This window comes from Brassica oleracea, chromosome C3, assembly GCF_000695525.1.
Source record: "Brassica oleracea var. oleracea cultivar TO1000 chromosome C3, BOL, whole genome shotgun sequence".
Taxonomy (NCBI): Eukaryota; Viridiplantae; Streptophyta; class Magnoliopsida; order Brassicales; family Brassicaceae; genus Brassica; species Brassica oleracea.
The window spans coordinates 33,933,946-33,948,154 of record NC_027750.1 but is presented as its reverse complement, the minus strand read 5'-3'; the positions used below and the strand labels follow the sequence as shown (position 1 = coordinate 33,948,154).

At 36.7% G+C, this 14,209-nt stretch overlaps 3 protein-coding genes across 4 annotated transcripts; 2 read left to right on the top strand and 1 right to left on the bottom strand.

Annotated features, from left to right (window-relative positions):
* Nucleotides 1–3,733: 3,733 nt before the first annotated feature.
* LOC106333017 lies at nt 3,734–4,663 on the bottom strand. Its single transcript, XM_013771500.1, has one exon. The coding sequence runs from the start codon at nt 4,643–4,645 to the stop codon at nt 3,758–3,760; it is 888 nt and encodes a 295-aa protein (XP_013626954.1). The 5' UTR covers nt 4,646–4,663; the 3' UTR covers nt 3,734–3,757.
* A 5,051-nt stretch (nt 4,664–9,714) lies between these two features.
* On the top strand, nt 9,715–10,634 carry LOC106331715. Its single transcript, XM_013770116.1, has 2 exons — nt 9,715–10,082; nt 10,168–10,634. Exons 1-2 carry the CDS (start codon nt 9,903–9,905, stop codon nt 10,339–10,341), a joined length of 354 nt encoding a protein of 117 aa, XP_013625570.1. The 5' UTR covers nt 9,715–9,902; the 3' UTR covers nt 10,342–10,634.
* A 711-nt stretch (nt 10,635–11,345) lies between these two features.
* Nucleotides 11,346–14,004, top strand: LOC106329252 (uncharacterized protein At2g17340-like). Of its 2 annotated transcripts, XM_013767880.1 has the most exons (12): nt 11,346–11,636; nt 11,918–11,983; nt 12,185–12,251; nt 12,351–12,419; nt 12,508–12,648; nt 12,744–12,872; nt 12,969–13,055; nt 13,138–13,212; nt 13,286–13,363; nt 13,443–13,520; nt 13,625–13,687; nt 13,788–14,004. In XM_013767880.1, exons 1-12 carry the CDS (start codon nt 11,479–11,481, stop codon nt 13,866–13,868), a joined length of 1,092 nt encoding a protein of 363 aa, XP_013623334.1. In that variant the 5' UTR covers nt 11,346–11,478; the 3' UTR covers nt 13,869–14,004. The 2 variants fall into 2 exon arrangements, with proteins under 2 accessions (XP_013623334.1, XP_013623335.1); XM_013767881.1 differs by lacking the exons at nt 11,346–11,636; nt 11,918–11,983 and adding an exon at nt 11,984–12,020 and having other exon boundaries at nt 12,133–12,251.
* The last annotated feature ends 205 nt before the right edge of the window (nt 14,005–14,209 follow it).

The window sequence follows — 14,209 nt, the reverse complement described above, 5'->3', positions numbered from 1 at the left end:
CTTCTTCTAACCAGCATCTTTAACATATCACATCTCTTGTTACATGTCTTCTTCGCAAGTTGTTTCCTGTAGCTATACTCCGAGATGATATTCTCCAAAGGAAATGTTTCAATTTAGATGGTAACTTTGTATTCCATATTGTTTTCTTCAAAGCCACATTCCCGTAAGTTGGTGGTATAAAATTGTTGTCAGGGAGATGCGTTGCCAGCCAATAGCCTGATTTTACTGTATAGAGACCGCTATCATTGTAGTGCCAGCCCATCAGATCTTGCTCTGCCTGGGCCTGGGGAGATATCCTTAGTGCCAGTATTTTGACAATATCATCCTCCACCACGTCTTCTCTAAGTTTCTCCAGATTCCATCCCGTTCTATTTTCGTTGATATAATCACTGACCCTCGTATTGTGATCGATTACCCTCCTTGGCCGTGGAGGTCTTGGTGGGCGTAAGCTTAGCCAGGAGTCTGTCCACATCTTTGTCGTTGTTCCATTTCCAATTATATATCTCATCCCTTTTAGTATCAATTCCTTTCCATGAAGAATTGATTTCCAAGCATAAGAAGACTTTCTCTTGAGTGTAGCACTTAAGATATCACCATCAGGGAAATAACGTGCTCTCAGAATCCTTGCCATCAATATATTTGGGTTCTGCAGTATTCTCCATACATGTTTCCCCAGAAGTGGTTGGTTGAAGCTTTCCAAATCTCGAAATCCCAGTCCTCCTTCTTTCTTAGGAATGCATACTCTCTTCCAAGCATACCAATGTAATCCTCTTTTCTCACCTGAACCCCACCAAAATCTTGCCAAAATTGTATTAATCTCCTCGCAAATTTCCTTTGGTAACCGGAAAATATTCATAGAGAATATAGGCATTGCCAATGCAATAGATTTGAGAAGTACTTCCTTGCCTCCCTGTGTAAGATGTTTTTGTTTCCATCCTTGTACCCTTTATCCACAATATATGCAAACATCTCACTCTTCTTTGATCCAAACTGCTCAGGAAATCCTAAATATTTTCCAATACCACCTTCATTGTAGATTCCTAAGGCATTCCTCATCCTAGTTTTAACTTCAGCTCGAACTTTACTTCCAAAAGTAATTGTAGATTTACTGAGATTAATAGCCTGACCTGAGACAGCCTCATAATTTGAGAAGATGCTCTTTAACTTCTTTGCCGCCTTTATATTTCCTAAAGAGAAGAACATAGAATCATCTGCAAATAGCAAGTGATTCACTGCAGGTGCCTGAACTGCTATCTTAACCCCAAGAAGAGAGCGATCATTCATAGCTTTGGTGCACAGATGAGACAAGACTTCAGCACATAGGATAAAAAAATAAGGAGATAGAGGATCTCCTTGTCTTAATCCTCTCTGTGGAGTAATAAAACCTTCTGGAGCGCCATTTATAAGAACTGAAAAAGTAACTGTAGAGATACAAGCCATAATCCAGCTTATCCATTTCTCTCCAAAACCCATGTGCTGCATCGTTTCTTGAAGGAACTTCCATTCAAGCCGGTCATAAGCTTTTGTGATATCAGTCTTAACCGCCATGTATGAATTGGATTGTCTCTTCCGAGCCTTAAGACTGTGAAATATTTCATGGGCCACAACAATGTTGTCTGAGATCAACCTGCCTGGAATGAATGCATTCTGATAGTCCGAAATAATATTAGGGAGATGAGTCTTCAACCGGTTAACTAAGATTTTGGATATAATCTTGTATGAAACGTTGCATAAGGCAATAGGGAAAAATTCCTTCATACCCTTAGGAGGGTATATTTTTGGTATGAGACAGAGGTTTGTATGGTTGTGTTGTTGATCTAACTCTCCTGTGTTGAAGAATTTCTCTATTTCTTCCATTATATCAGCTTTGCACTTTGACCAGAACTTCTGATAGAACACCGCTGAAAATCCGTCAGGACAAGGGGCACGATGAGGGCCCATATCAAACAATGCAGCTTGAACTTCTTCTTCAGTGATCGGCTTTGTTAAGTCATCATTCATGTCTTGAGTAACCCGCTGTGTGAACCCCGAGAAAACCTCATTATAGAGATTCAAATTTGTCTCTTCTGAAGAATATAAGTTCTGAAAGTTTGTTGTAGCCACCTCAGATACTTCCTTATGACCTTTCCGTATGACGCCTTGCTCATCTTCAATGGAGCTTATAGTATTTCTAGCTCTTCTGGCTTTGGTAACTGCATGAAAATACCGTGTATTTCGATCCCCTGACCTTAGCCACATGATTCTGCTTTTCTGCTTCCAATAAATCTCCTCCTCAAGATATGCTTGATGAAGATCATCCTTAATAGCGTTCCTTTCCTCCGTAGAAAAAGATGTAGATGTAACCGCATTATCCAACTTATTTCTTAGGAAACTAATCCTTTCCTCTGCATTGTTTTTGTTGAGTCTCTTCCATTGAGATATGTGTTGGAGACATCTACTGATTCTTTGTGTTAACGGTATGCGAACAAGTTGAGATTGTCCCATTCCACACCATCCTCTGCGCACAGAATCTTTGAAACCTTCTTTATGTAACATTCTGTTATCATATTTGAAAAACCTTCGAGGTGTTTCTCTTTCTGCCGACATAAATGTAATAATTGTGCGATGATCTGATTCACCCATCTCAAGATACTCCGTATGAGAGACTGGAAAAAGGTCAAACCAACTGCCATTGGCCATTGTACGATCCAAACAGCATCTAACCAGGTGAGTACCTCTCTGTCCAGCCCACGAAAAATGATCACCAATAGACTGAAGATCAGTAAACCCACAAGTTCTCATCATCGTTCTGAAATCATGAAAGGAAGCTTCAGGTCGTACTCTGCCTCCTATCTTCTCCTGATTGCTGATTATCTCATTAAAATCGCCAAGTGCATACCACGACTCTCTCCTTCTGTTAATACCAATTCTCATCAATTGTTCCCAAGTATAATGTCTATATGCTTGATTTGGGTGACCGTAGACAAAAGACAAATAGAACTGATTTTCATTGCAGGAAACTTTACAATCAATGAGATTAGCAGAACTACTAATAACAGAAAGCTGAACATGATGCTTGAAAAAGATAACTAAATCACCTCCTATTTCTACCGGCGGAACTAAAACTTAAAACACACTGCCAAGCTGAGCTCCAACATCTCGAACGTAATCATCTGATTGCTTGGTTTCTGACAGGCATATGATGTCCGGGAGATATTTCCTATCTATCTCCTTAAGGCGTCGAACTGTCGAGTCACTGCCTAGACCCCGACAGTTCCAACTGAGTGTCCTCATGGAAGAAGAGGTGGTTCTGGGCCTACCGCGCCTCTCTGCTCTGCCTGACTGTCTTCAGTGTTCTCTGCAATGCCAGTCTCTCCTCCTCCTCTCTGTCGCTTAACTTCATTGCCTCTGCTTGATCTCTTGCCACGAGATTAGCAAACTTGGTCATGTTTCCATTTGCTTCCTGCATCCAAGTTTTCCTCTTTTGACTCATACTACCAACATTGCTACCCGCGTTAAACATCTCCACAGGGTAATAATCCTCAGAGAATAACGTCTCTCTGTATGGTGCATTCCACAACTCTTCATCATCATTCCCAGCCTCCAAAGTCGCCACATTGTGTTTGTACTCTGCTTGCATAGGATCCTCCTCTTGATCCTCTTCAGCCATGTCTTCCTCTTCCTGAACTTCTTCAATGATGACTCCTTGATTGGGAACCCTTTCTTCCTCTTCATATTCAACCCCACTGTCATCATTACAGTCGTCTGGTTCAGGTCCTCAATTGTTAATGACACAAGCTCCAGTGTCATGAGTGATCATTCCACAAGCTTCACAAAAACCACGAAGCCGCTCGTATTGTAATTTGAGCAGCGTGTTCACTCCCGGAGTAAATTGGAAGTTTCGCTGAAACTTCAGTGGATGAGATACATTCCAGTTTAGCCTTACACGAACAAACTCCAATCTTCCACCAAGTTCTTCATTGTACTCCATCTGGATGTACTGACCCATCTCCCTTGCAATGCGCACAATCACCTGGTTCATGAACTGAAGAGGAATGCCTCGGATTTGAATCCAAAACGGAATGAAGTTGAGCATCTCCAGATCCATCAATGGCGTCCACCTTTGCAACACGAGCATTCGTTCAGCATATGCCCATGGTCCTCTTCGCATGACCGTCTCTAAAGCCTCTTCAGACGGAAACACAAATTGAAACCTTCGTCCTTCGATGATTCGACCCCTAACAATACCCTCCAGACCCCAGATTCGAGGCATAGATGCAACAATTGCGCGGAGATTCTGGCGTCTAGGCATAACTGGGCGCCCAATGATGATGAACCGTTTCTCTTCTTCGGCTTGACGAACCACCTCCCTTGGTAACACAAAAGGGGCATCATTACACCCTAAATTGATGTCTTGAATTGATCTCCGTAAACCTTCCGATATTTCTCTCAGAAATATTGTAAATTTCAAAAAGTAAAGCAAGAGATTCGCTAACGCTTTGAAAGGAAATGTGGTATCAATAGACCCTAGAAAAGGGGTTTTATACACACACATCCTCTCAAACCGTTTCGCAGTTACAGCATCACGAAAGCAAATGGATTCCTTCGTGGGGAGAAAAGACTTCGTGGTGAGATTCCGAGAGAAAATGCCCCACTCTATCATCATAATCACACTCAACCACAAAGATCGTGGCGAGAAATTTAAGAAAACCTAATCGATTGGCAATCGCCTTAACAGTCGCCACCTTTTTTCGTTCTTTTTGAAATTTGATATTTTTTTAGCGATGGATATTTCCTTTTTGAAGACCCGATCCTTTATTAATTTGTTAATTAATTATTGGTTATTTCCCTTTTTTCTAAAATTTAGCCGTTAATAATTACTTATTTCTTTTTTTTCTAATTTTCAAGTGTTAATTTATTTGTTTCATTTTTATCATTATTCATTTATGAGAAAATGCTCTTTATATACATTAAACACACACACAAATTCACTATTTAACCAAAAATACCTAGATGTCAAAAAAACCCAAAAATACCCTTTCTTTCTTCATTTTTTTTCCTCTCATTAAAGATTTTTAATGTAATTTGCTGGTAAAAAAGTCATTTTTGTTGGTTTGAGTTTTGATATTACGTGAAACAAGAATGTAAATATGTTTTCTTTTTCTATTTTTATGAATATTCTCTTTCTGTTTTTTTTTAAATTTGTTTTAAATTTAATTATGTAAAAAATAAATAAATTATGTATTTTCACTAAATTATTATCTATTAATAAAAAATAATGTCAAAGTTTTGTTTGGCTTGAAAATAAAGTAGTTATAAAAAATCTATGGGCTATTCAATGTTTTGCTAGTAAGTTTAGTTTAAACAATAAAAAGAAGTTTTTAGAATCTATACTATTATTTATGAAGTGATTTTGCTGATTTGTCACATTCTCCATGATTTTAGCTAATTTTGCTTATTTTTCATATTCTTATTAGTTTTTAGATTAAATCATAAATTTATTTATTTAAATAATATAAATATTTTGATTTCTAATTAATTTATTAATTTAAATAATATAAATATTTCAAAATTTCTAATTGGAATTATTATTATAATTATTTCAACTTTCACAAGATTTTTATTATTTTTTTTTGCTTAAATCATTAATTTATTAATTTAAATAACATAACTATTTCAAACTTTCTAATTGGAATTACAATTATAATTATCTTAAAAAAGTTAGGACCAATGCTTATTTTCATATGATGTAAGAGGTTTTAAACTCTATAGTTTTAATTTTCTCATTCATTCCAAGTTGTCCCGATTATAGTTTTTGACATCTATATTTATGTACTTTTGATATTTGTTTTTTTTATAGTTGGAGTTCTATGTTTTTCTTCTTTCTTTGAGTCTGAAATACTAGGAGCAAATCGGTTTTGTTACATTGAAATTTGGAATTATGAATTTGGTATTCTGAATTACTTCAGTAGTTATTTCACGTGTATGTTTTATTACTATTTAATCTATAAGAAAAATATGCTTTGATATTAAATTTAGAGAATTGTCTATGTAATCATGTTATGAACATGTCTTTAATGATTTAGTTTCTAAAACGGATAAAAGTAAATATATTTTTAATGAATAATTAGATTTATCATTATATAATTAACCATAAATTATCTTTAATAATAAAACTATCATTATCTATTGTTTCTTTTATTAAAAGTAAACTTATGAAATATTAAGATAAGTAAATGTATATTTTGATCAAGAAAACCAATGAAATATTGTCATTATCTCAATTCGTTTTTTAAAAAAAATTCTTCAAAATTATCATCGAACTTTAGCTTTTATTTAATTTTTATTTATTTTTTTGTTATTTGGATTTTGTGTATTTTATTGTTTTTTGGTAAGTTAATTCATGTTTATGGTTAAAAAATACAAAGTAGATTAAGAGAGACCAAAAGTTCACATTTTTACTTTACTTTATTGTGTGGAATATTTGATATGTAATTATGCTCTCAAGGTCTCATAGTTTTATAGCTTTCCTTTGTGTTAAGAAGACGTAGATCGAAATAAAAATCGAAGAGAACTAAAATGATTAAGAATATAAAGAATAAGTTATTATATGTTTAAATCATAATACATATATTATTAATTATTAGTAAAACGATCATGTACGCGCAAAACACCTAGTAATTCATTAATTTAAAATTTTTACTTTTGGATGTCTATATTTTATACAAACTCTTGATGAGGTGAAAACATGATAATTGATAAGAGAAAATTCATTTTTTATGTATATATATATATATATATATAGATATAATACTTTTATCTTATACTAGAGACATTCCCGGGCTACGCCCGGGTTATTTTCATATTTTAATTGAATTTTGATTACTTCATAATTTATATCTGAATGTAAATATATATTAATGTATAGTAATTGATCACAGACTGAAAATCATGTTTACCCATGACTCCTGTTCTAGAGAAAACGTCATTCCGTTCACGCTTTCAAATTGCTTTTCCGCCCAATTATTGTAGTCAAAATATTAAGCCGCAAATACGAAGAATGAGTTGGTATATTCAACAATGAGAGATTCAGGATCGCTGCCCAAAATCACACGCTTAAATTGTGCTGTACAAAAATATGATTGATTTATTTACTTTGAACAGTAATTGACAAATATAAAATTATGAAAGTGAAGTTGATTCATTCTTCAAGATATTTGGAACAGACATTTTAAAGGCCGTGAACTCATGTAAACTCAAAACTGGTGTTCTCAACCATCAAAATTAACTGGTAGTAGTGCAGACCTTTGATGATAGTCCGTAGAATATGTTTTGGCCAATAAGGATAGAGATTCTCTCTCTATGTCTCATGTGCAAACTCCTCTGTTTTGGTTTATATATCAATAGTTGAACAAAAAAAGGTGTACGTAACTATATATACATTCATCTTAACAGATTCCAATAGACCATATCAATCTCCTGATAAGTGCGAACACAGTAAACATCAGTTCGTATGTTATGCGATTTTATGTGAAAATGTTAGATTGATTGTATTGACAGAGGCAAATGCGGTTAACTTACTTGAGCCCAGGAGAAAGGCTAATGAAACATGAAAATTGAATAAGTATACAGAGACAACTGTAGTGAGAAGCAGTGCCACTGAAGTCTAATAAACCTACATACAAATTTACAGAGGTTAAACCCCATATACAAAAGTGACTACTACTTAAGGGAATATGCTGGCGAATGAACATGCATTTACCAGTTAATTACCTTTACAGTATTCTCTGCATATTTCATCACCACTGACACGACCTAGCCACTGAGAAACAAACATTGGAGTAATGTTTTAATGTGTTAGGTACACATAAACTGAGATTAAGAGTTAAGAGAAGAATTTGGCCTTAAAATTAGCTTTTACCTGAAAGTGTGGTTAAGAATCATCAGAACTGTGATCAATGAGTAGTCATGGAAGGATCTCCTGAAAATGATAAACCGACCCCTTTAATACCTGAGAAGATGCGACATAGGGGGATAATAATGCAGCAACCCAATAATAATGAGCTCTCTGATACCAACACTATAAATAAGTGGCAGTTTCTTGAATTATTTTACATGAAGCTTGAGGGAATTGGTTACTGAATACGTACAGAAATAAGAAGATGAGTTTTGTCTTAACTTATTTGCGATGGCATCGAAATCTGGATCACTATAGCAACAACACTAAAAGCCATCCCAAAGACATACAACAATAAGTTCTGTACTTTTATATTCTTTATAGGCCTCTTATTATAATAGCCTGCAAAATTGAAAAGCATACCACTTATAATCTCTATGAATCAAAGTTATATGATGGACTGATCATATTCTACTGATATGAATAACATAAATCAGTACTTTCACAACAAAAGTAAAAAAAAAAAAACAGGGCTAGATTTGAGTATTTTAAGGAAGAAGACGTAATAATCTTACTTCTGTACACACTCCAGGGAAATCACTTGAAAGAGCCATAATCTACAAACGACGATAAACAATCACATGCATTAGTGTAGATGTAGAAGAAGCTTCACAACTCTTAGTAGGTATTAGGATGCTAAGATCTATACGAAGCTAATGTCTGAAGTACACGATTAGAATAGCAAACGTAATATTTAATATGAGACTATGTAGTGGAAAAATCAGCAGAGACTAACCATCGAATATTTGAAAAGAGTTACTCAATCCCATGTTGATAGCAGTCACTATAAGAATAGAGGAAAAATGTTAGGGGAAAACTTTGACTTCAACTAAGCAGTGGTGCACTGAGAACACAGTAGGATGTCCAGTGAGCTTCGCTCAACCTGTTAGAGAAGTAAGTAAGCAAACTGAATAAAAAGAGCCTCTTCACAATTGACATCCATAAATTTGTGTTTAGGACAACTATTCATTGGAAGCTATGAAATCCATTTGGCTGACAAATCAATTACCTTAAGGATCTGAAATTCCAAAAACTACGCTTTTAGAGTTGTTTCTTCCTTGAAAATGTTTCAGGAGAAGAAATGAAAGAAGAATTTCATTATCCCGTTATTTCCATGGCATCTCTGTTGTCACCATCGAGCTCTGGCTCCAAATATTTGAAGGTCTCATCTTGTGATCCAGTAGACGACCATTCCGTCACCGATCTGCAGTAATACAAAGCCAGAGTTTCCGGTGGAGAGGGGAGACTTTCCGTTGGGTTTCATTGCCATAGCTCCAGCTTCTTCAATGGAGGTTAGTGTTTCTGGGTGGATTAAAGTATAGCCGGAGGTTTTATACAGATGGAGAAACAAAGCAAAGCGAAACGAACTCATAAAGTCGATAGTAATGAATACAATTAATTGTTAAGAGATGGGTCGATAACGGAAATTTCATGAAGCTGAAACGGAGAAAACGAAGTATGTTCGAGTTCTATAGTGTGTCAATTTGGGCTACTACAAATAGATTCAGTCCACACGAACCCACTCGTTTTCATTTTGACAGAAGAAACAATGACATGTCAAAAAGAAAACTTATATTGGTGGATTATTTTAATTGACGTGGCAGCACAGATTTTCAGCATATGCTGCTTTTAGTATTGTGATTTACTGATTCTGTAATTTCTATGTGAAATAAATAGGGATTTTATAATAAAATTGTTTGCCAAAAAAATAATAATTCAAAAATCCTCTTGCCACAAGTGCGAGAAGTTATAAGGTGAGCCCAAGTACATGCCACCAATCGTGAATGTCTCTGTCCTCCACAAGTCGCACGCAAAGCTCCACGAGAGAAAGGATCGGAATCCATCACTCTCTCGCCGCCGTAATCAGAAAACGGAAAATCGTTAGTCGGTTCAGGAACGGGATAGATTGTTAGACTGATGTTTAGAAGCAAGCGGTTGGTGTGAGGAAGTTTTCTGAAGGATAATAATGTCCCTGAGGATTAAACTGGTGGTGGATAAGTTTGTGGAGGAGCTCAAGCAAGCTCTCGACGCGGATATTCAAGATCGGATCATGAAGGAGAGGGAGATGCAGAGCTACATCGAGGAGCGCGAGCGCGAAGTCGCTGAACGAGAAGCCGCCTGGAAAGCTGAGCTCTCTCGCCGCGAGGTTATACCTTCTTGAATTTGAATTGAATTGTTAGGGTTTTGAGGAATTTAACTGTTGGGGGCTCTGATTTTATGATTGATTGCAGACGGAGATTGCTAGACAGGAAGCTAGGTTGAAGATGGAAAGAGAGAATCTGGAGAAGGAGAAGAGCGTTCTCATGGGGACCGCGTCGAACCAGGATAATCAAGACGGAGCTCTGGAGATTACTGTGAGCGGTGAGAAGTATCGGTGCCTTAGATTCTCCAAGGCCAAGAAATGAGGGCAATTCAATGGTCACTTTACAGTGTTTCATGCTTAGGGTTTGTTTGATTGATGTGTCTGCTAGTGAAACACAAAATGAAGGAACATTTAGGGCTCAATGTTGGTTTGGAGATCTTATGTTCTTGGAAGATGAATTCTTTTGGGGTCTTGTTAGATGACAAATGTGTCCGACATGGTATATCACTCTAGGAAGTATCTGTCTGCCTTCCTTTAGTTTTATCTTTGCTATGAATCTAAACTTACTGTTACTGGTCTATTCAAGGATTGGATGTTGTGGTTTGGGTTGAATTTTGATCAGTGACTACTTTAACCAACTCTTTTTGCTTGTCAAGGTGAGTAGTAGTCTTATGATAAGTTTCCAGCTGACTTTCAGTTGTATACTGGAACTTGTTTATGCTGTATATGATTGAGCTTTTGCTTCAGAAGAATTGATTACCGAAGAGGTTTCTTCTGAGTCCAAGAGGACATCTGTATTTTGTTCAGTAGATAGCTGCTGGGAACAGGAACTCCATCTTATAGCCAAGCATTCATATGGTATCGACATTGATTTAAGCTTTGCTTACCAATCAGAACTATCAATATCTTCAGATCAGAGTCACAAGCATCCTTGGGGGGCAGGGTCACTGGCTCACTGCAACAGGTACCCTTACGGTCAGTAACAAGTTACAATTGCACATGGACGTATTGTATCGGTCACAGTGAACCAATATTGAACAACACTTGCCAGTTTCCAAAAGTTTGCTTAAGCGAATATCTTGTCTGAAATCAAGAACATAAGGGACACGTGTGCATCTTCTTCCACTCCAACTTAAGCACTTGGATTGGTCAGAAAGACAACTCGTGTCACTGTTTCCATGTCTTTGAAGCCCAAAAACCGTAACTACTTTACTTCCTGATCTCAGTCTGTTCTCGTTGTGGAAACAAAACACTACAAAATCTGAAACTTTGACTAGTATCTGATAGTCGTTCAAAAAAAAAAAAGACTACTATCTGATTTAAATACAGATAAAAAACAGAAACCAGAAGCAGAAGACACCAGTCTAGCGTGTGGTGGTGAAGAAGATACACCAGTCTAGCGTCAGACATAAAAAAGACATTTAATCGTGTGAAGATCACAGGCACAGGGGAAGAAGATATGGAGATGGTACCGTTTCCACTAATACCGAAGCCAATAGAAGTAAACTACAGGGCTTGCACTATTCCTTACAGATTCCCTTCTGACAATCCCAAGATAGCCACTCCCACTGAGATCTCCTGGGTCAACGTCTTCGCCAACTCCATCCCTTCTTTCAAGTTCCTTCTCTCTTCCTCCTTTTAATTTATAGAATCCTTTGTTAGCCAGTGATTATAATCATGTTCATCGAGTCAGATCAAGCTTTGATTTTGGTATCAAGAATTGCTTTTATTTAGCCTCATTATATCAAGAAGTCTGAGAAAACTCTCTCGTTGGTAGTTGTAGCGTTGACTTATCTGAGTTTTGACTTAAGTAACATGAGGAGGAAACGATAGGTTGCTTCTGAAAGCTTATAGGAAATCTAGAAAATCTCAATCTTCTAAAGCTGTTTCATTTGTAGAAAACGTGCAGAAAGTGATACAACTGTTCCAGATGCTCCTGCAAGAGCTCAAAAATTTGCTGAAAGGTACCTCTTCTGTGTATGTATTTGGTAATTCCTCAAGGTTTGTTCCTAAGAAATCTCTTGCTAGTGTTCACCTTCATAAGGTAGACGAGTTTTGTGTCATGCTTGTTTATCATAATTTCATAAGTACCCTTGAACTTTATGCTAGGCAGAGATTCGATTTGGGTTTAATATATCAATTATTACTTTGAATATGGGAAGAAGATATGGGGGGATTCTAGAAGACTGGAAGAAAGATCCAGAGAGCCATGGCGGACCTCCAGATGGCGTTGTAAGTCAGAATGGCCCCTTGAATTGTATGAATTGATCACTACTACTACACTGTAGTGATGAGCTTTGTTTTACATGGAGCATTATGGTTTGTTTACAGTCTCTCGGCAGAGCTCGTGAGCATCTACTCAGAGAGTTAGGATTCATGGACATATTCAAGAAAGTGAAGGTATGAATTCTCTATCTTGAGGTTTTAGGATAGCACCAAATTCTCTTATACTCTCTATCTCTGATTAGAATGAGTTCATATTCAATAGGATGAAGAGAATGCAAAGGCTATATCTCTGTTTCCTGAAGTTGTCAGTCTGAGTGATGCTATCGAAGATGAAGGAGAGCGTTTACAAAATTTGGTGAGAGGGATGTTTGCTGGTAACATCTTCGATCTTGGCTCTGCTCAGGTAATCTCTTTTTCTTGTACCAAACGCCGGTTTCTTTTCCAAGAAGCATGTCTTCGTTTACAGGGTCTTGTCTTTTTTTTTTTTTTTTTTAAAAGCTTGCTGAGGTGTTTTCAAGAGATGGTTTATCTTTCTTGGCTACCTGTCAAAACTTGGTTCCAAGACCATGGGTCATTGATGACTTGGATAGCTTCCAATCCAACTGGTTCAAGAATCGCTGGAAGAAGGTCACTCTCACTCCTTTGTTTTGCTCATACTTCAGAGATAGAGAGACCGCTTGACAAAACTCCATTGTTTCATTTCTCTTTTTTTTTTCATGACAGGCTGTGATTTTTGTTGACAACTCTGGTGCAGACATTATTTTGGGTATTCTGCCGTTTGCAAGAGAGATGCTTCGTCGAGGAATGCAGGTTCTTTTTACTATCACTGAGTCTTTTGACTAGTGTGATACAGAGTATACTCTAATCTCTCTTCATCTTTCCTCATTTGAAGGTGGTGCTGGCTGCTAACGATCTGCCAGCTATCAACGATGTAACATATACCGAGCTTACAGAGATCTTGTCACAGGTAAAGTGAATCAAGTGATTCTTGATACTTTTTAAAAGAAGGTAATTCTGATTTATTAGTCATGATTTAACAGTTGAAGGATGAGGATGGCCAATTGATAGGCGTTGATACTTCGAAACTTGTGATTGCAAATTCAGGGAACGACTTAGCGGTAAGAGAAATGGGTTTTTTATTCATTAGATTCTTGAGTTTTTGTTTACTTTCTTCTCCCTCTTGAAAACATGTTTCAGGTTATAGATCTGTCAAGTGTATCACAGGAGCTTGCTGACATTTCATCTGATGCAGACTTGGTCATTATAGAAGGCATGGTGAGTCCCAATTTATAGTGTGAAAGTTAAGTGCAGTTGAATAAGTCTTTTAACTAGTCTTGGCTTTGTTAACTGTGTGGCTTGTTGGTTGTTCTTATGATCAGGGTCGTGGAATTGAGACTAACCTTTATGCTCAGTTCGAGTGTGATTCTCTCAAGATAGGAATGGTAGTAATTTTACTATGTTCTACAAAGTGAAAAGAAATGTCATAGTGTTTTCTTGCTTCTTTTCCTCCTTACTCATGTTGCATCCTTTTGTTATTTGCAGGTGAAACATATTGAAGTAGCAGAGTTTCTTGGAGGGAGGCTTTATGACTGTGTTTTCAAATACAATGAAGTTCAGAGTTAATCGTATCATATTGATCTTCTCTCTGTCTGACTTCTCCCGAACAGTGATTTTTTTTTTTAATTGATATTTGAGATTTATGCTTTTGCTTAGATTGATTAATCTCAGGTTTCATATTTTTTTAAAAACAATTAACCAATTAGAGTGGTGGTGGCTTGCTTGTCTTTGCGTCTGTGGTTATATGTTTCCTTAAATATGAAGGACCTTCTGGTGATCCATATTCGCAGCAGGTAAGAATCAGACTATACTAAGAATCAGACATCCCTTAAGAACGTCCCAATTCGCGGTTTTAAAAACACTAGGTCTGTTTCCGCGCTACGCGCGGATTATGTAGTTATATATAT

Bases quoted from the DNA above. Each gene is read 5' to 3' on its own strand.
- LOC106333017 (XM_013771500.1), bottom strand. From the start codon at position 4,645: ATGATGATAGAGTGGGGCATTTTCTCTCGGAATCTCACCACGAAGTCT.
- LOC106331715 (XM_013770116.1), top strand. From the start codon at position 9,903: ATGTCCCTGAGGATTAAACTGGTGGTGGATAAGTTTGTGGAGGAGCTC. The intron at 10,083-10,167 runs GTTATACCTTCT...GATTGATTGCAG, and splicing joins CTGAGCTCTCTCGCCGCGAG to ACGGAGATTGCTAGACAGGA.
- LOC106329252 (XM_013767880.1), top strand. From the start codon at position 11,479: ATGGAGATGGTACCGTTTCCACTAATACCGAAGCCAATAGAAGTAAAC. The intron at 13,056-13,137 runs GTTCTTTTTACT...CCTCATTTGAAG, and splicing joins TGCTTCGTCGAGGAATGCAG to GTGGTGCTGGCTGCTAACGA. The intron at 13,213-13,285 runs GTAAAGTGAATC...ATGATTTAACAG, and splicing joins TTACAGAGATCTTGTCACAG to TTGAAGGATGAGGATGGCCA.